Genomic DNA, 22,025 nt, shown 5'->3' with positions numbered 1-22,025 from the left:
AATAATGTTAAAAATACAACTGAAACACAAAGATTTGTGCAGTGTGTGGAGACGATGCTGTGACTGACTAAACATGTCACAAGTGGTTTGCAGAGTTTTGTGCTGGTGATTTCTCGCTGGGCGGTTGGGTGGGCCAGTTGATAGTGATCAAATTGAGATATTAATTGAGAACAATCAATGTTTTATCATGCAGAGATAGCTGGCATATTCAAAATATTTAGCTCAAGTATTGAAAATCATTTGCAAAACTTGGTATGTTAATTGCTTTGATGTTTGGGATGCACATAAGTTAAGTGAAAAAAAACCTTCTTGACCATATTTCTGCTTGTGATTCTCTACTTAAACTTAATGAAAACGTTCCCTTTTTAAACAAGTTGTGACAGGCAATAAAAAGTGGATGCTTTCCAATAACGTAGAATGGATGAGATTGTGGGGCAAGCGAAATGAACCACCACCAACCACACCAAAGGCTGGTCTTCATCCAAAGAAAGCAATGTTGTGTATATATATGGTGGAACTCGATGGGAGATCTCTATTTGAGCTCCTTCCAGAAAACCAAATGATTAATTTCAACAAGCACTGCTCCCAGATAGACCAACTGAAAGCAGCACTTGACGAAAAGCATCCAGAATTAGTCAACAGAAAACATATAATCTTCCATTAGGGTAACATAAGACCACATGTTTCTCTGATGACCAGGCAAAAACTGTTACAGCTTGTCTGGGAAGTTCTGATTCATTCACCATATTCAGCAGGCATTGCACCTTTGGATTTCTGTTTATTTTGGTCTTTACAAAATTCTTTTAATGTAAAAAATGTCAATTCCCTAGGAGACTCTAAAGGCACCTGGAGCAATTCTTTACTCAAAAAGATAAAAAGTTTTGGGAAGATGGAATTATGAAGTTATCTGAAAGATGGCAGAAGGTAGTGGAACAAAATGGTGAATATATTGTTCAGTAAAGTTATTGGTGAAAATGAAAAATGTATCTTTTATGTTTACTTAAAAACCAAACGAGCTTTTGGCCAACCCAATAGAAACTTGAAAGAGATAGTTTCAAAACAGTATGGTAAGAATTATGATATGTGCAAAAGGTTACATGCGGAAATAGAGAGGAAGAGTATGTTAGTTAGAACATACATTAAACAGCTACAGTAAATAGACACCAAAATACAGTGGTTCAAAGAAGGCAGTTTGTTCTTTCTTATATAGCAGTTCAGAAGTACACAAGTGCAAGGTGGTAGGTGGTCTGCTCAATGAGTTTATCCAGGGACCCCAGGTTCCTTTCATTTTATTTCCATCATATCCAAGGGCAGAGACTGGAAAACGCTTTCTGTAAAGGGTCATACATAAATATTTTAGGCCTACAAGTTTTTGTAGTGGGAAAACTGACATAGACAACATATAAGTATGCATGTGTTTCAATAAAACTTTAAAAGAACAGGTGGTAGGTTAGTCTATGCCCAGAAGACACATTTTGCCAACCCCTGCCCTTGGGTGTTGCCTTCATCTGCATGTTTGAAGCAGCCACACTAACCACACAACTCTCTCAACCTGGCCACAGAAGGAGAGAGTGGAGGGTAAGATTCTTTATCCACTCGCTTTCCACTGGCTAAAACTTGGTCATCTGCTCACACTTATCTGCAGTGGACACTGGTGATGATTTGGACACTGACATTTGCTTTGTTAATTTAGTCCCTGGCCTTGGACGTAGGTGATGTCTCTAGGTGCCTTTTGCATCTGGTTTCTCTTTGTGTTGGGCCATCATGATTGTTTCTTATGTAGTGTGAAGGCAGGTGTTGAAGCTTTGAATATAGCTCATCGTTCTGGCATTGGAAAACTTGGAATATATACCTCGGTCTTATATTACCTAGTGGAATTTAAAACATTAAATCTGATTTATTACTTTGGACAGGCCTTCTTCTCCTTTGGACAACTGATTATATTACATAAATACATTATCGAACAAAGTGACAGTGTACAGATATTAATAAATTTAGCAAATTTAAACCACTAATATATATTAAGTAAATGCCATAGAAATTAAGACTTCTTATTTCTTGATTAGGAGAAAAAACAAGAACTGGAGTTATTTCTATTTTTGGGTGATATTATAATTCCTAGTATATTTCTGGCAGCATTATTATTTTAAATGGAGTACTAAAATTTTTATTAGTCAGAAAATGAAAGCATTTTAATGCTAAGAGTAAAGTTTTATATGTGATTATTAGGAAATTACTTTTTATCTCTGGATAAGCCATTTAATTCCCTGTGTTTTAGTTCATCCATATGTGAAAATTAATATAATAATAATTACCTCACAAGGACTTTAAAAGTCTTAATGAATGCTTGTCTTCTGCTTTGCAAACATGATGAAAGATTTTAAGTTGTACAGAGTGTTACTTTCTTTCAATATTTTTTCTGGTTCTTTAGAAATTACTTAGGGCTAATGTGGCAACAGTGAATCTACTGATAACATTTTTACTCTAACAATTACAAATTACTTTCCTAATTAAAAATTTTTGATACTTACTTTTTTTTAAATAGAGGTTCGAACATGAATTCATTTGTAGGATCTGTTATATATTTCTCATGTATATAAGTAAAAATAGTATGTAGGTTTTTATTGTTAATTGATGTATGTTTTATTCACTATCTCTTAGAGTATTTTGTTAGTTTGACTTCTTACGGTATAAAGGAATCTTCTCAGTGGTGTCCACTTGCTGTCCTGTATCTGTCTGTCCTTGGCTTTTTAAAGACTGTAATGGCTACTGTTGAGTTCTGGCTCATTGAACTCTTGGTTGAGGGTGTGTGTGGCTTTCTAGTTTCCTTTTCAAAATTATCATCCCTATCTTTTTCTGTGGCCAGTGGGCTGATATTTCTTGCAGAGAATTCATTATAGGGATTTCAGAAAGGTCTTGAGTAAACATGTCTAAAATGAAGAAAATTTTCTATGGATTTTAATTACCCTTACTTTTTCTCTGTAAATCATTGAGACTTACTTTTGTATTTCTCATTAAATCACCATATTGCAAGTTTTAAGAGGACAGGATTTTGTTATTCACATAGCTGTACCTAACTGCAAAGGAGTGTAGTGTAGTCCTATGCCCTGTTATAATTCCATTCCTGTGGAAGGACATAGCAGCTTTTGGGAGATGGCTATTAATTGCTTCCAGAGCATTGTGATGCTTTCCTATTTCTTGCTGCTCGGACTTTGTAGAGGAGGAAGCTGGGCTTCCTGGCTCAGTTATCCTACATGTACTTCTCCAGTTAGTCTGATCAGTGTCCTAGGATTCTTTCCTGGTTTCTGTGCCAATTACTTTAATCCTGGATCCTCCCTGGGTGACCTCACCTCTGTGGCAGTTGTCTTGTATGTGTTTTCACCCTGTTTTGTTCCTAACCTAGTCTCATCTTCTTTCAGTATTTTCATGTTTTATCATAATTTCTGGGGCTTTAAAAATATATACATATATACCTCTATGTATTATGTTGATTTATCTGCAGTTACATGTTATATAAATAATAAATTGTTAAATAATATGGCCAAATATATATCTTGCATATAGAAATTAAATATATTTAATAATATATAATTTACATCTTTTAAAATCTGAAATGTTAAAATTTCAGTCTACTGTTTCCATCCAAATCCTGCAGCATGGATTTATTGCTTTTATGAGAGAGTACCTTACCTATCCTTGCTCTGATTTATGCTGTTACCATGATCTGTCAACCAGAACTGTAAAAAGGAAAGTTTCTGTGCTTATTTTCCTAATTTATTGCCATTATTATAGTGACAAACAGTAAGTATTTGTATTGTCCTTTATATTTATAAAGAACTTTGAGTTATACAAGGTCTGCCTGGAAAAAATCCAACCATTGTTAATACAATAAGAATGGTTCATGCAACACTGATGTAACCTGGCAGCAAGGAGAGTGGACTGGAATGCACATGTGTGAACAATGATAAGTTCACTGTACAGTCAGTGGGGGTGGTAGATGGTGTTGAATGAGCATGTGTACTGTGTGGCTGTTGCATTCAAAATGACTGAGTAGAGCAACAGATCTGCATCAAATTTTGTGTTAAGCGTAAACATTCCTCTGTGGAAACTATTTGGATGATTCAGAAGGCAGCGCTACTGGCAACTGGTGATTGGCATCTTCATCACGACAACATGCTTGCTCATGCATCACGTCTCATGCAGAGTTTTATGGCAAAACATCAAATCACCCAGTTGACTCAGCCCCACTATAGCCCAGATTTGGCACCCTGTGACTTCTGGCTTTTCCCAAAACTAAAATCACGTTTGAAATGGAAGCGATTTCAGACCATCAGTAAGATTCAGGAAAATACAACAGGGCAGTTTAAAGCGATTGGGAGAACTGAGGTCCCAATTGCCTACTCTGAAGCAGAATGAGGAGTCATTGTCCTGGTACGGTGTTTCTCATATCTTCTTCAATAATGTCTCTATTTTTCATATTACATGGCTGCTTTCTGGACAGACCTTTTATATTCTCAATTTCTTGCTATAGCCATGTGAAATACCTTTGTATTCTTTTTATCTTATTTGTAGTTGAGGGAAACAGAACTTACTTATTGATGACAGAACTGGTAGGTAAAGTAGTCAGGATTCTAATTCAGATTTTTTGACTCCAAATTTAGCACTATACTCACTATGTTTATTTAAATCTTTACTTAAGGGTATACAAGATTTAGACATTTCAGTGGTTCAGGTCATATATATATATTTTTAAAGATTTTATTTATTTATTTTAGATAGTGGGGAAGGGAGGGAGAGAAGGAAAAATCAATGTGTGGTTGCCTTTCAAATGCTACTGGGGATCTGACCTGGCCAGCAACCCAGGCTTGTGACCTGACTGGGAATTGAACCAGTGACCCTTTGGTTTGCAGGCTGGCTCTCAATCCACTGAGCCACACCAGTCAGGGCTATTATCTTTAAAATAAAGGGCTGGACTAGATTATTTTATGGTCTCACTTAACTCTAAAATTCTATTTCTAAGGATTGTAGATCTCAGTTGAATATAAATATGAATGCTTGAGATTTTGTACTTAATAAATGGGGAAATTTATTATAAGATTTTTTGAGAGTTTTAGATTCATAGAGCTGAATGGGATCTAAGAAGTTATCCAGCTCATATGCCAACTAATTTCAGGAATCCCTTTTTTAACATCCCTGACAGTGGGTTCTCTAACCTTTATTGAAATGACCCACTGATAGCTTAACTCTTATTTAGGTCTAAATTATGGCTACTGTTGCCTGTAGACATAAAGAATTGGCAGGTGATAAAAGAAGGAAAGAAATACAGGGAAGATAGAGAAATAAAGCATGAAAGTGTAAAATAGGCTGAGTTTTGGTAGTATGATATTAACAGTTGACCTTATTGCTAAATACTAGAATCCATGCCACTGGAATATCTTGCCTTAGACTCTGTGAATTTTACTACTGTGGTCCTTGTAACCCGATGACAAAAACCTTGGAAAAACACACTTTTGGGATTCCCTATTAATTTTTATTATTGTCACGTGAATTCTGTTGTGCTTTAAGACAAACCGACAGATTTTTTTTTCTCTTTATAATTGTGTTCTTAAAGGGATTTTACAGAAAAAGGTAGTTTAATTTAGCTGAATGTTTTAACTTGTGCTAATAGTCTTTCTCTTACCGAGACTGCTTTGAATTTGAAGATACAAAGAGATGATGCATTCCCTGAGGAACATCATGATGGTAGTGGTGGAGTCTATGGTTAACAAGTTTGAAGAAGACGAGATGCGAAGTCAGGAGAGGCAGAAAAAAGTGCAAAAGGAGAAAAGCAGTAGTTACTGCACAGACAATTGCTCTGACAGTGATTCATCATTCAATCAGGTATGTTATTTAGGGCGCATTTATGTCTTGAAATAGTGTTTAATAAACACTAGCTTTAAAACATTCTTTATTAGCTAGATTATTTTTCTTCTTTCTAGTTACAAGCTTCAGAAGAAAAATAAACAATACAATAACCTAATATTAAAGATTTAGTCCATGAACTAACTTCTGGTAGAATTATATATTCAGTGAGTGATTACATTATATTTGAGGCATGGAGAAAGGCTCAGGAAAAGTAAAGGAAGTAAGGGAACAAAAGTTCAAGCAGCATTGTAGTTATGTCTAGGGTGCTATTAGTGCCTTCTTTTTTATGTTGTTTTACCTTTCAGTATTATTCATCTCACATTTCTGGGCTTTACATCTTCTGAGTCTTATTATGTTCTACACATTGCAGTTGCTCAGCAAATAATAATAGTTTTCATTTGCACGAAGGTACACTGTTCTACTGGGACATTCAGCTCTCATTTAAATGCCTTGGGAAACAAAAATTCTATGTTTGCTGCTAAATCGAAATAGATCACTCCCTTCTCTTGTTCAGAATGCATTTTTTTTTTTGCTTGGAATTATACTTGAAAATCATTTTTAGCAGTACTGCTAAAAGTATACTAAATAAATGACTGTTCTGTCAATTGTATTACAGAGTTACAAATTTTGTCAAGGAAAATTGCAATTGATTTTAGACCAGTTGGATCCAGGGCAACCAAAAGAGGTAAATTTAAAGGACAGCTGTTGAAGTCCATATGTGTGTGGGGGGGTAATGATTAGAATCAGAAGCAACTGGGCTGCTCCTGTTGAAGGTTGTCTTTATTATTATGGCAGTGCTAGACTGCAGGCCTGCTAGATTTCCAAGTCTCGAAATGAAACATTGAGTACGGGAGGCTCGCCTTAGAGAATAGTCATGATTTGTGGGATTAAATTTTTACTTCTAGTTTCTAGTTTCAGTTTTGAAGGGATGAAGTTATGAGCAGTTTTTCCCCAAACTGTTCCTTAACTGTTGCTTTATATATGATATTTCAGTGATTTCTCTGAAGAAAAAAATCATTACATGTTCTTTCTACTTTTGGAAAATGAGCAGCTTTGACAAATATTCGTTTATTAGAAAAATGATTTTAAAGAAGCAATGCTGTTGAATGTGTCTATTCACATTTTAAAAGTTGGTGTAAATTACTGTTGAGGAAGTACTATTCATTTGAAAGTTAGGCTGAAGTGGAAAATATAGTAGTATTTGAAGTACCTAAGACTCTTGTCTGTGTCTTGCCATTTGGTCCCCGTGAATAAATGGTTATGATTTACTGCCACCAGTTTTCTAAAAAATTAAAGGATAACTTTTTCCTCTTAGAATTTTACATTCTGATTTATTTTTTAGTTTCACAGTAAACACTATGTTTCAAAAGATACTGAAATGAGATTAGAATTTTATATGGTGACAGTCTTGTTTTTAGTTTAAGTGATTATTTGGAAATCTACTTGTTGAGAAACCTTATTCTACGTTTGCAAGTAGGAAATTCTTAATGGGATTTTGTCCTAAAAATTAAAAAGAATAATATTTTTAAAAACTCTTCTTAGTCCCCCCAAACCCTATCATAAAGAAAGGAGTTATTTCATATCGATACAGAGACATTTTAAAAATACATTTGTATTCTGTCCTTTTTACCTAGTACTTGCAACCCTGAATCATAGTGTCTGGTTTCTGAGGTCTCAGCTCTTGTCTGTGACTCCTCATCTATTTATTTTTTAAATCTCCAGGCCTTAGTTATTTCAACTGAAAAGAAACCAGGTTTTGAGGAAGGGGTTGGAATTGGTGTGTCATTACTAGTTGGAGAGTGAATGGGGGAGAAACTTTGTGACATTCGTAATTGGAGGAGAGCTACTATTCTCCACTGCTGTCCCTTGGGTCACACTTTTTTGAGTGAATTCAGATTGGATTTTGAGAAGAATGATTAAGAAGTAAGCTTCCTGTGAAAATACAGAAATTCAATTTTGCATCATGCTGCTGAACGACTTTTTTCTACTTCAGTGGTTAGAAAGTCAGAAAATCTGGTGTAGCCCCAAAACAAGTGTAGATGTTTTAGGAGAATTGTTCCTATATCCTGGGATGGGAATGCTTCTCCCTTTCAGCCCGCAAACTGTAGGAACTCCTCCTCAAGTGGGGAAGGCCTACAGGACAGGCCGTGGGACAACTGTGCCCTGGCGATTCAGGTTCTGCCACCACCTTTCTCTTCATCCACTTAGGGGAGTCTAGGTCACATGTCTAATATACTTAGTATTTTTATTTTTGCTAGTGTATTATTAGTATATAAAATACTAAATGCACTTAGTATTTTTATTTTTGCTTTGCATAAAATAACCTATTTTTTCCTCTGTTTAAGAACAGTTTTTAAAATGAGTTCCTTTAACAGGTCTAGTATTATAGAAATGTACATATGTAATGTACATGATCCTATTAACCAATATTACTCCAATACGTTTAATAAAAAAAAATCGTTTTATAAAATAACATCTGTATCTCTTCAATGGCCTCTTTAAAACCATTATCTAGACTCTGCCTTTCAATGTTGTGTTTATTAAAATTTGGAGAATTGGTCTTATTCTGTCTGGCAGCTGAATACTAATAGAAACCTTTTTAAAAACTGCAGGTGAGGTACGAAGCCTTGCACACGTTGTGCTCGGCCCCGCCGTCGGATGTGCTGACCTGCGAAAACTGGGCCACTCTCTGTGAGAAACTGACCGTGTCTCTGTCAGATCCCGATCCTGCGTTTAGTGTGAGGAAACGCTTCTAGAAATACTAAGAATAGTTCGCTTTCCCTACTAGAAGCCAATCAAATATGATAGTTTTCTTTAACAGTAGCTCACACGCTGGTAAAGTTTCAGTTCTACCTTTTGAATTGTGGAGATTTGTTTAAAGGGATCACTTACTATTTCATGATTGGACACGAAGTGTTACATGGTCAGTCGCACACTCCATTGACAACTTACCGTGGGCTGTGTTACCTTGTGCGTTTTGTTTTGCCTTACAAAGGGGTAGCCAAGTGTGTGCCATTGTTTTTGAATTAAGAAAACTTACTTTTATAGCCTTTTAAATTGTTTCTTTGAAAGAATTCATGATATATGAAAATTTGAACTAAAATGATTAATTAGAATTTATTCTAAAGGATTCACAAGAATTATCATTATACATTTACATGTTTATTTAGAGATTTCTTAACTACTTAAAAAAGGGAAGTTTGAAAAGTGTAAAGCTAAGAGTTAGAAGATAATTGAGGTGAATGATAATACAAATACAGAACATTCCCTAAATTATAAAATTATGAATCCATGGAGATAAGTGATCATAAAAAATTATTTTTGTGTAATTTGTCAGGGACACTTATTGTGTGTATAACTAAAGGTAAGATGATTAAAAACTGCAGTAATTCTTGGCTAATATCTGCAATGTTAATTTAAAAAAATCTTGACTCTATCCTAGCATCATATTTAAATACAAATTAGACCTTTTTAGAGAGTCTTTTCTTCATAATTGATATGTCAATGAAGAAAAGTTTTGCTTTATAATTGATATAGTATTTTTATAGAATTTTTGAGGCATTAGTACAGAGTTAAATAGGTTTAAGTGTTGAATAAATATTTATTGAATACCTATGGTGTGCATCATTCTAGTTTAGGTGCCAGGCACACACTGCAAGACAGAGGTCTGCCTTCATAGGTCTTCCATTCTAGTAGAGAAGATAGTAAACAGACAGTTATAAAAAATCTCAATACATTTGTTTGTTTGATGTTGAGTTGTATGGCTTCTTTATATATTTTGGATATTAACTCTTTGTTGGAGCTGTTGTTTGCAAATGTCATCTCCCATTAAGTTTGTTGCCTTTTTGTTTTGTTGTTGGTTTCTTTTGCTGTGCAGAGTCTTTTTTAGTTTGATATAGTCCAATTCATTTATTTTTGTCTTCATTTGCCTTGCCTTTGGGGTCAAATTTATAACATGTTCTCTACAAACAAGGTCCGTAAGTTCAATATCTATATTTTCCTTTATGTCATTTATTGTTTCAGATCTTATATTTAGGTCTTTGATCCATTTTGAATTCAATTTTGTACATGGGGACAAACTATAATCTATTTTAATTCTTTTGCATGTGGCTTTCTAATTTTATTGAAAAGATTTTTTTTTTGTTTTTCCATTGTGTGTTTTTGGCTCCTTTCTCAAAAATTATTTGCTCATATACATCCTACACAAGTTTCTGAATGATTTAGTTTCTAAGTTTTTTACTATGTGAAAAATGATTCATCTCTATTCTGTTTTTTGTAAGAAGTTTTGATGCAAATCTTTTGTTTTATTTCCATAGGATCGGATTTTAAAATTCTATGCACAGACATTCACCCTTTCACCATTACATCTGACAAAGGAAATTTATATAAGCATAGGTATGTTCGTTAAGTCATTTGAATTTTTTCTTTTATTTGTATTTAAGAAAAATGGATCAGAAGTAACTTCTTTTTTGTCAGAAATCACTGTAATTGAATGGTATACTAGTATATATTTTTTTACTTTCAGCTAAATATTTGGAGATGCACTTTCTTTCTAGAGAAAATCACATTCCTCCTGTTTCAACTGGCATAGATATGACTAGTCCTAGTGTGATCCGCTTACTTAAAGAGGTATTCATTTGCTCTAATATGCTTTTATTTTTACTCAAATAGTTACATGTTGAAGAATTCTAATTTTTCGAGAGTTGTTCTACGCTTCTTCCTAGGTTCGTCTTCTAAATGAGTATCAGAAGGAGGCTCCATGTTTCTGGATTCGCCACCCTGAGAAGTAAGTCCCCTAACTAATGCCAACATAAAACGTAGAAGTGTTACCGTCATACATACATTCTAAACAGAAAGAGTGGAGAGTGTCTTAATTGATTTGTGTGATTAGGAAGGGATTAATAAAGCTGTCTTTTAGCTTTTCATGCTTTGTATTTAGCTTTTTGAATGGCTCTATGCAGGTATCATATTACATTATTTATTTATCACCATAAGGTAAAAAGAGGGTGTTGTAACTTCTCCTTCTTTCATTATGGGTCTTTACTACTTTGGATAAGTTCCTTAAGTGTTCTTTAAACTTTTTCCTTTTAGTTCTAAAATTTTTAATAGGGCTCTAAGAGCAACTGTCAGTCTAAAAAGGAAAGCTAAATTTGAAAAGCCAGCCTTAAAATAGAAGATAAGTTTATAAAGCAGAAAAGCCATTTGCTGAAATATAAAAAAGTAGTTTCTAAAGGTTACTTAACACTATTATTTCATAAATACAAAACATCACTAGTTATATATATATAAATATGTTTATGTGTATGTGGGTATATATATGTATATGTGTGTGTGTGTGTGTATATTTAGCATTTGTTTTTTCTTTCCCAAACTTTAAGGTATATGGAAGAAATTGTGGAGAGTACTTTGTCCTTATTATCACTTAAACATGATCAAAGTCATCTTGTCTCACAAAAGGTTTTGCATCCCATCTACTTTCTTGCATTGGTTGATACCAAGGCTGTGTGGTTCAAAAAGTGGATGGTAAGAAAAAATAAAATAAATTTTTATACTTTTCAGTACATAGCTGTATTTCAAAGAATAGCTGATATTTGAGTGTTTGCTATACACTGAGTTATAATCCCCTTTGTATGTGTTAACTATTTTTTTGTGATTAGCGTTTTTTTGTTGTTGTTGTTGTTCAGGTACAGTTATCTCCATTTCCCCCCTACTACTCCCCCCTACCCCAACCATACCCACCTCCCACCCTCAATCCTACCCCCCATTGGCTTTGTCCATGTGTCCTTTATACATGTTCCTTGACAACCCTTCCCCCCTTTCTCCCCATTATCCACTCCTACCTCCCCTCTGGTTACTGTCAGTTTGTTTTTAATTTCACTGTCTCTGGTTATATTTCGCTTGCTTGCTTGTTTTGTTGATTAGGTTCCACTTATAGGTGAGATCATATGGTATTTGTCTTTTACTGCCTGGCTTATTTCACTTAGTAGAATGCTCTCCAGATCCATCCATGCTGTTGTAAAGGGTAGGAGCTCATTCTTTCTTTGTGCTACATAGTATTCCATCGTGTGAATGTACCATAGTTTTTTGATCCACTCATTTACTGATGGGCTCTTAGGTTGCTTCCAGCATTTGGCTATTGTAAATTGTGCTGCTATGAACATTGGGGTGCATAAGTTCTTTTGAATTGGTGTTTCCAGATTCTTAGGGTATAGTCCCAGCAGTGGAATTGCCGGGTCAAAAGGCAGTTCCATTTTTATTTTTCTACAGTGTCTTCTGTAGAGGAAATTCCATACTGTCTTCTACAGTGGCTTTACCAGTCTGCATTCCCACCAACAGTGCACTAGGGTTCCCTTTTCTCCATAACCTTGCCTATACTCATTGTTTGTTGATTTGTTTATGATGGCCATTCTGACCTGTATGAGGTGGTATTTCATTGTGGTTTTAATTTGCATCTCTCTGATGGCAGTGATGCCGAGCATCCTTTCATATGTCTCTCAGCCCTCTGTATGTCCTCCCTGGAGAAGTGTCTGTTCAAGTCCTTTAATTTGTATAACAATGTATAAGATTGGTGGTATTATTCCATTTAACAGATACAGCAGCTGAAGCATAGAGAAATTAAATGACTTGTTCAGGATTGTTTATCTAGTAAGCCACGGAACCAGAATAGGATTATAAATGGTAATTCATTTGAATCTATTAAACTGAATGACCTATCCATAACTAGTCATCTTTAGTTTAAAAACTTCAAATTTTTAAAGCAGGTATTGTAGAAATATGGGTTCAATGAGCATTTTTCTCTGACTTATGTGATATCTCTGAAAATATTCCTTGACTTGCTTCTTCCTGAACCTGCAGTCTGGGAAATGTGTTTAATGCCTGAGCACTGGTAATTTCCTACGGAGCTCATCACTGTCCTCAAACTGAAGTTAATGTTAGAGTAAAGAGGTCCTTACACTGTTTCCTCCCTCATCGGCTGTTGAATACGGGTGGCCGGTGTCTGGCAGTAGTCGCATCAGTGCTGGCTCATGTTCTCACGTCTTTGTCCCTGCAGCCTGTCTACTGAGCATTGTATATTTGGGGGGAAGGGAGGGGCTGGGCCCGTGACTGGCCATGCAAAGCAGCAGTACGTTCTTTAATTGTTTAGCACAATTTGGACATTACCTAGATCATGACTTTTTTTTTGCCTTGTGTTATCTAAAGTGTATAATGCTGCCCAATTAACCAAAACACAGTTCTGTATCGTGCTTAGCCCTCACCTAGACTATCTAGTATGTGTCGATAAATATCGGCTCAATTTAATTAACCTGAACCGTTTCTCACATGAGTCTGGCCTTTTCCTTAATTTTTTTCAATTATCAAATTACAACATTATTGTAGAAAATATGCAAAGTATGTAAAACCACAAATAAAATTAAATTAATCTAAGTCTGTAAGACAAGGATAACAACTATTAAGATTTTGATATATATAGTTATTTATTATATGTACTTTTAAATTTATATGTTTAGGTTTTTTGTAATAAAAATCATGTTATAACTTTTTCACTTAACATTTTTATGGTCAGTATTTGATTCTTAAGAGAAAAAGGAAGATCACAGGAAATAACCAGTGGAAAATTACTGAAAATTAGCTCTCCAAGTGTGTTCTAGTATTGATGAAAATTCATCAGATTCTCCTACACCCTCTAAGGCAGTGGTTGCCTTATATAAAGGGCCAGATAGTGAATATTTTTAGCTCTGTGGGCTGCACTGTCTGTGTCACAACTACTCAACTCTCTGTTGTGGCCCCAAGCATCACAGATAGTATATAAATGAATGGGTGTGACTGTGTTCCAATAAAACTTTACTTACCAAATCACATGGCAGCTGAATTTGGCCTGAGAGCTGTAACTCGGTTACTGTGGTCTGAGGGGTGTACTGTGAAGTTTTTTTTCAGAACATGGTCAGTGGTTTAGTTGTAGGTCAACATATTTCTCTTTTAAACCTGAAAGCTATTAACAGTTTTGAAAACATTTGAAGCTGTGAGGGTTAAAACATACAGGATTAGATTAACCCTCAATCAACTAAAACCCCACTTAGTTAAACTCTATTCCCCAGAATTCTGATAGATTTTACTGAATAGTATTCTGTTTACTAGTTTTTATTCTCAAGTAAAATGAAGAAACTACATTGAATACCAATGATATCTAACATAAATTTAGTTAAGTAATATTTACATGTATCTTGCCCTTGTTTTGTCCAGTGACTAAGAATCGTGTTTTAATCACATCTATATTTAGCTCTAAGGTGAGAATTAAAGATTTTTGGCACTTGGAATCCATTAAAAAACATGACTGTCAGAGCATGATTATGATAGTGCCCCTTCAGAGCATTTCCGCATGGTCTGCTTTGGCACACACAGCGCAGTATCCTCCACAGTGTGAGGGTTGTGATCCCCCCCCCCCCCAATTGGTATTCATCTTTAGGTCTGTCATACACTGGTAGTCAGATTTGTTTGATAGGAGTTTTAAAATAGTTTAGTGTGGAGACTGGTCACAGTTGAGAGATAGAATGTTTTTCTGTTGCTGTCAGTAAATGCACAGTTTTTTGATATAATTTGGATTCTTCTGATTGCTATGCCCATAACCCATTATACATAGAAGACCCTGTTTGGCATTATTACAATAATTTAAAACTAAGTTACTGTGTAATTGATGATAATATTGAAAGTGATGTAGGAAAAACAGGTTTTGAATAGTATAGCTTGAATATTAAATACCATTTTTTCCCTCCTAATTTTAGCATGGATATTATAGCAGAACTGTTGTACTAAGACTTCTTGAAAAGAAATATAAATCTCTGGTAAGTCTATGTTTCTGTTCTTTTGTTGAGATACAATATCACAAAAAGATACATGATGTTATAACATGAATGTGCAAAGATGAGTGATAATTATTGGATAATGAAGGAGACCCCCTTTTATGTGATTTTCAAACTACCACTCTCTGAAACATAAAAGGATAAAAGTAGAGTCTTCAAATACAGTCAGGATAACAATGAGGAAATACATACTGCATAGTAATATTGGCTGCTAACAAGCTAGTTTGAGATATAAACCACATTTTTAAGTATTGTAATGTAATGGAATTCATATCAGTTATTTGTAAGGGAGTGAGCTCTATAATATATATCCATGCTATTGACTTAAAGTTGAATGAAAAAACTCATAATGATATATGCTTTTGCATTTGCAAAAATTGATCCAGGTTATACCAAGTAGAAACTAGTACTGTAAAATATAGTAGCATAATTTTGTACATTTATTGCTGTTAGTAGAACAATATGTAAGGGCAGTTGAAAGAAATGAAAAGAAATCAGCAATTCAAATTGTGACAAACATGAAAAATATGAAATTTATTAAAATATTTAACAAGTTATACTAATAGGGCTTTGAGATGATAAATATGATTTATGTAGTTAGAATCTTGAGTTTAGAAGTCAGGTGAAGGGAAAGATTCATGGAATTGTGAATTTTTGAGTGAATGTAGTACAGCATAAAATGAAAGAGAACAGTAATTGTTTTGTGTTTAAGAATCAAAAGAATTGAGCTTCAGAAATGAGAAGAGGTATACTGAAAAAAAGAAATGGAATTTATTTGTAGAGGTAATAGGTGGTTAAAAATCTTTAGACAAACTCAATTGAAATAATATCTTTCCACATCTCATTTCTCTCCCATTTTATTTTCAGAATTAATGATCAGGTTTTGTATATATACAGCGGAGACGTTGAACTATTTGTCTTTTGTTCTAAAAGAGATCCTCTCATAGGCCTTTAGTCATAGCAGCCTATTCAGCACGGTGACCTGCTACAGCATTTCTTCTAGCTTCTCTTCAGTGCTGTTGATCACATTTTCTGCGTCAATGGGATGTCTGCCTTGCCCAGTAGGGGAGCCACCAGCTATATCTGTCTCTTGAAAACTTGAAATGTGATTAGGGAAACTGAGAAACTGCATTTTTCATTTTCTTTAATTTCACTTTATAACGAATATCTGGTTTGTGGCTACTCTCTGTGATTCTATTTGTTAGAGTTATGACATTTGTGACATTTTCCACAGGTAGCTCTAAGGCAACATATAATTTATGTGCATGTGCTGTCATTTTTAAAAAGAGATATCTGAGGAAGTTGAGAGTTTTATTTCCATAGTTTTGCAAAGTCATGAACTTGTTGGAAAGCACTTTGGCTATCAGCATAAATATTTAACCTTTTATTTTTAACAACTTGAATCTTTGCCCATCAACTCATAAGGGAATGACTTCTGAAATGGCTTTATGTAATGCATTTTCTATTTTTCTTGCTCTCACAAAGTCATTTAAAAATATTGACAGTAATATTATTTAGATTCTCAGTTTGTTTTTTTCTGTCATAGGTTCTTTCTACAACAGTATATTTTTAATACCCCCCTCTACCCTCTCATCTTGGCACATACTGATAGTGCAAGAGAATAAGTATCAGATTTGATCCTGAATTTTACAGCAAATTTCTGTCCTCCTGAGGTTTAGGACAATCATTCTTCATACCTTCAATTGGACTCTAGACTAATGTCTAAATTTACCAACTCTAGATTTGCTCTTTGCTCCTGTGTTTTAAAGGGATATTATATGATGTGATTGTTTCTCTACTGAGATTGTACCTTTTTCTGTGATTGTTACCTATTCTCAAATAAAATGTGACATACTTAAAAAGCTAGGGGAAGGAGTAGCAGGAGTAGTAGAAGTGGGTGTGAGTGAGTTGTGAAGGTAAAGCTAGGTAGAAATGGGTGCAAGGGGGATGGGCTTCTGAAGGTTTGAATGGAAATGAACTTGAGCCTTTGAGAGAGATTATTTTGGAGAGCGTGTTTTGAGTTCTTAGTTAAAGAAGCTAACTATTCTTTGCTCCTTTGTCTTATTCTCTAGAGCTTCTTTTATTTATTTTTCTATAATGGCAATTGTTATTATAAATCATATTTGTTGTCGTTGCTTTTTAACAAGGTACGTGTAAGAATTAGGATTGCAAGAGTAAGTTTATCTAGAAAGAGGGAGTTCCATCAGGAGGAGGCTACATCTTTGACGTGGAGAAACTCATGACAAACAAAATCAGATCAGTATACCTTTGGGCAAGAGTGGGTGCTCATAAATGTTGTGTCAGCTTCTGACCAAGACGCAGCATGGAAGGGGCTATGTGACCAGTGACATGGCAGCTACTGACTTGCCTCTTTCATGAATTGACAAGCCAGGGAGTGTCCTCAAAATTTCTGTAGGCGTCCCAAGGTAATTCGACCAGTTGCTTTTGCACAATAGTTTTGCTGGTAGCTGGTAAAATCAGGGCTGGCTAGCATTGATTGATTGGGTTGGACTATGCCTCCTTCTGCTCCCTGCAGGACAGTCAGTAGATGCAAGATAAACCAGAAGTAGATGCAGGATAAAACAGAAAAAGAAAAAGAAGTGAAGACTGTACTAAGAGCAAAGCAAAACAAGCGAAGAATAAGCAAGTTAATAGCAAAAATATTTACACAATAGTGACCCTTCAAAATAAAAGGTTGCTTTGTGCAAATCTGAACAACTTTTTACTACAAATCTTAGGAAAACAAATTTTGCAATGAAAGCTCAGTGAAGGAAGTTGCAGCTTAGGTTGTTAACACAGACTCACATGGTGGCAGATCTGAATGAATATCAGTTTGGGACTCAAGAGGGGCGGGGCTAGTGAGCAACTCTTCTTTGTGTGAAGATCCCAGTGAATGCTGCCAAGTCAGAGTCTTCAGGATCATCTTAGTGGAAGCTGCAGAATTTTCATGGATTAACACCATTTTTCAATATCCGAAACAGTGCATAAGGCTGGCTTTATTGCTTTCTTAAGTTAGGCAAAGCATATTCTTAATCCTGCATGATCTGGGGAAAAGCCAAACTCAGGGAATTGTGGGCTTTCAGAGGGAAGAGTGAGTTCAGCCAACTGTAGAAGAGTGGCAGCTCAGGTGACATTGATGCCGACTGACTGGCTTTTACAAATACATTTCCTGGAGTGTGTCTGTTACGGGCTGATTTTCAGAAGCAACGGTTAACACTGATTGCTTGACTTTTAGACGTAAGTTCTTTAAGATCTTTTGACATATATTGATATACAAAAGTTTAAACTTGTTCTGCTGGATACCTGTTACCATGTTTGCATATGTTTATCATTGATTTATTAAATAGATTAAAGTCATCTGTAAAACAAATTACACTTTTCTGAGGATTGTGGGGAATTTTTTATTCTTCATGAATGGGTGCTATCCTGGAAAAGTAATGTGGGTTGCTTTAGGTAGTGGTAGGAAAATATTTCAAGGGAGTGTAATATGTTCAAAGGCCTAGTTCTTAGGAAAACACAGAGTTCACATGGAAACTGCACGTTTTATATGACTGAGCATAGATTGCTAAGAGAAATGTGAATTGGTATTAGAGAAATTTCTTGAAAATTGCTTCTCTGAAAACTAATATTTAGTGGATGAAGGTTTTTGAGACATTGTTGGATGCTTTAAATTGGGTATGTGTCAGTTGACTTCAGTTTGTTTCACTCATGCATGGGGCAGGGCATAATCCGATAAATAGAAAAGACCTTTTTTAAAGGAAATCTGCAACCCCTTTGCTTTTGCAAATGACAGTGTTGAGTTTGATGTAAATGTCAGTTTTGAGTGTGTTTAAAATCTAATTGATGTGGATTGATTGATGAAATTTTTTAGTGAATTTGCTTTTGATGAGTTGGTCATTTGGTTGTGTGATAAATTGGCTTTTGGTGACTGATTTTTACACAGGTGGATGTATTTCTGTATTTGTGCCTGTGTTTGTGGCTAGGGAAGGGGCTGTCTGGAGGATGAGTCTGCATAGTGTCATATATAGGAGACTGACATTCTGGAGGTGTGGTAAGCCACTGATAGGGTTTTAAATACTGAAGTAACATCATACTAAGGCTTTGGAATATTTGGAAAATGGGTTTAAGGTGTCATGTGGAGATAGGAGAGTAGTATTGAAGCAAAAAGATTAAGAAGAGGCTTCTCAGTAATCCAAGCCAAAAAATGATAGAGACATGAGTTAGGGCCCTTGACAGAGTGAATTGGATAAGTGGATAGACGTAGGAGTACCATATTTAGAACGTAGGATTTAGAGAACTTGGCCTTTTGAATGGGGATGGGGGTGGGGATGGGGAGTGAGTTACTTATCAAAATGTGAGACTCTCTCAGTAGGAGAAAAATAGGAGAATTGGGAAAGGTAATGCCTTTAGGCTTGGTAGATTTGACCATATCTAGTGTGAGATTCAGATTTTTAGGAGGTAATTTTACAGTATTGATTTGAATCTCTAAAGTTTGATTTAGATGAGATGTACAGGTATAGAATGGGGTCATCAAGACCACCCCTAGATTTGATGATTTTCTGGGAGGACTTATAGGACTCAGCATAATCCCAGCTATGATTTATAACAGAAAGAGGACACAAAACAAAATTGGCATAAGGAAAAGGTGCATTTAGTGAAGTCTGGAAGACACTAAGTATAAGCTTCCCAGTCTTTCTCCAAGTATCAAATTGTGACAGCTCTGGTGAAATGTAGTCTAACAAAGTAGTCTACCAAAGAAGAGTCTGCCATTTCTTAAAACTAGGGGTTGGTCATGTAGACATCCTCTGCCTAGCATATACCAGGACTTATAGCCTGCAAATTTTTATAATTAATAAGTTATTATTTTATTAGATAACTACAGCAGTTCAGCAGTGTGTTCAGTACTTTGAGTTATGTGAGACCATGAAAGCTGATGGGATTGTGGGACATTCAAAGCATTGTGGTAAGTATGGTTTTCTCTGTTATATACTTAAAACAGTGGTAGAGTTTATTAATAAAAATAGCTTAGTAGTAACTTATTTTTAAATAGTTGTTAGTAGCATGGTAAATTATGTCATTTTGCTAATGTAAAATATTTTCACAAATTTAAAATGTATACCATAATTATAGCTTTTTATTTTTCCTTATTTTCCACTCAAAAACTTGGGCCAAAAAGTACACATTGTATATGGCAAAATAAGGGTGCCTCTTTGTACTTCTTAATCCCCTCACCTCTTCACCCATTCCCCCAAATCCTCCTCCCATCTGGCAGTCATCAAAATGCTCTCCATATCCATGATTCTGTCTCTGTTCTTGTTTGCTTAGTTTGTTTTTTAGATTCAATTGTTGATACATACACATTTATTGCCATTTTGTTATTCATAGTTTTGATCTTCTTCTTTTTCTTAAATAAGTCCCTGTAACATTTTATATAATAATGATTTGGTGATGATTAACTCCTTTATTTTTTTCTTGTCTGAAAAGCTCTTTATCTACCCTTTGATTTTAAATGATAGCTTTGCTGGGTAGAGCAATCTTGGCTGTAGGCCCCTGTTTTTCATGACTTTGAATATTTCTTGCCAATCTCTTCTTGCCTGCAAAGTTTCTTTTGAGAAATTAGCTGACAGTCTTAGGGGAGCCCCCTGTAGGTAACTAACTTCTTTTCTCTTGTTGCTCTTAAGATTTTCTCTTTATCTTTAACCTTTGGCATTTTAATTATAATGTGTCTTGGAGTGGGTCTTTTGGCATCCATCTTGTTTGGGATTCTCTCTGCTTCCTTGACTTGCAAGTGTATTTCCTTTACCAAATTAGGGAAGTTGTCTTTCATTATTTCTTTAAATAAATATCCAATTTCTGCTCTTCCTCTTCTCCTTCAGGCACCCCTATTATGTGAATGATGAAATGCTTCAAGTTGTCCCAGAGGCTGCTTACTCTATTATTGTTTTTTTGGATTCTTTTCTTGTTGTTCTGATTGTTTTTTGGTTTTTTTTTTCTTCCTTATGTTCCAAATCATTGATTGGATTTTCGGCTATATCTACTCTACCATGTTTCCCTGTAAACTGTTCTTTATTTCAGTTAGTGTTTCCTTCATTTCTGACTGGATCATTTGTATGCTGTTGAGGTCCTCACTAAGTTCCTTGAACACCCTTATAACCAGTGTTTTGAACTCTGCATCTGATAGATTGCTTATTTCCATTTTGTTCGGTTCTTTTTCTAGAGTGTAGATCTGTTCTTTCATGTGGGTCATGTTTCTTTGTCTCTTCATTTTGGCACCCTCCCTTATGTTTGTTTCTGTGTGTTAGGTAGAGCTGCTATGCCTCCCTTTCTTGGTACTGTGGCCTAATGTAGTAGGTGTCCTGTAGGGTCCAGTGACACAGCCGCCCCATTCACCCAAGCTGGGTGCTCAAGCTATGCCCTTGTTTGGGCTGAGTACACCCTCTTCTTGTAGTTGAGCCTTGGTCGCTGTTGGTAGGTTAGTGGGAGGAATAGGTTAGTAGGTTAGTAGGTTAGCTGTGACCACTGATCATCAACCTCCACCCTATGTGGATGATCACCTGTGCAGGGGCAGGGTGGTGGTACTCTGACCTCATCTGTAGCTGTCCACTCAGTGTGCAGGTTCTGGGGTTTCCTGGGTAGTTCAGGCCAATGTCAGTCCCAACCTTGGTTTTGCTCAGGGTCACCCTGCATGAGCTATAAAGCAATCTGAGGTGGCTGCTACTTGTGCTGGGCTTGGAGATTACCAGGTGAAGCCAAGCTGTGCATCTAGGCAGGTTGCTGCTAGTGACATGCCTAATTATTGATTTTTAAATGAATCTTCTTTTACAGTCACAATTCTTCTATATGCCAATGTCTATACACTTTTATTAATCTTACACCTACTGCCCCATCCATAAACCCTCACACCAATACATCTTATTTATTGTGAAAGAATAAACTTTATTTTTCAATTTTTCACAAAGGATTTTCTTCATATTCCGGATTTTTTCTTACATCACACAACTTGTCATGTGAATTAGGTATTTATCATTCTATTATTTTATTTGTCAGTTCTCTAAGTAAATATTCAGTTCTCTGTGAGTGTGAATATAGCCTTATTTTTTTTATCCCTGGGTAAATCTTTATCTAACTCGAGCAAGAAAAATGGTTAAACACTGACAGTTAATGGACTTCAAATGTCAGAGTTTCATAGTGCAGGACAAAGTACAGAAGCCAGAATTCGTTCTTCAGGAAGAAGAAAAAGACAAAGAAGAAAAGGGTAGATAA

General features: G+C 35.4%; 1 protein-coding gene across 1 annotated transcript in view; it reads left to right on the top strand.

Annotated features, from left to right (window-relative positions):
• The window catches only part of TBC1D32 (TBC1 domain family member 32), a 186,107-nt gene that overhangs the window by 15,278 nt on the left and 148,804 nt on the right, over window positions 1–22,025 (top strand). Inside the window, exons 4-12 of the mRNA XM_045188724.2 lie at window positions 5,703–5,880; window positions 6,521–6,589; window positions 8,517–8,642; window positions 10,221–10,299; window positions 10,430–10,533; window positions 10,629–10,690; window positions 11,283–11,427; window positions 14,685–14,744; window positions 19,635–19,725. Of these exons, the coding sequence (XP_045044659.2) occupies window positions 5,703–5,880; window positions 6,521–6,589; window positions 8,517–8,642; window positions 10,221–10,299; window positions 10,430–10,533; window positions 10,629–10,690; window positions 11,283–11,427; window positions 14,685–14,744; window positions 19,635–19,725 (914 nt within the window). The remainder of the gene's footprint in view (window positions 1–5,702; window positions 5,881–6,520; window positions 6,590–8,516; window positions 8,643–10,220; window positions 10,300–10,429; window positions 10,534–10,628; window positions 10,691–11,282; window positions 11,428–14,684; window positions 14,745–19,634; window positions 19,726–22,025) is intronic.

The sequence above is a fragment of the Desmodus rotundus genome, chromosome 11, assembly GCF_022682495.2.
Source record: "Desmodus rotundus isolate HL8 chromosome 11, HLdesRot8A.1, whole genome shotgun sequence".
In the NCBI taxonomy this organism is placed as follows: domain Eukaryota; kingdom Metazoa; phylum Chordata; class Mammalia; order Chiroptera; family Phyllostomidae; genus Desmodus; species Desmodus rotundus.
This window is presented reverse-complemented; position numbering and strand designations above follow the sequence as displayed.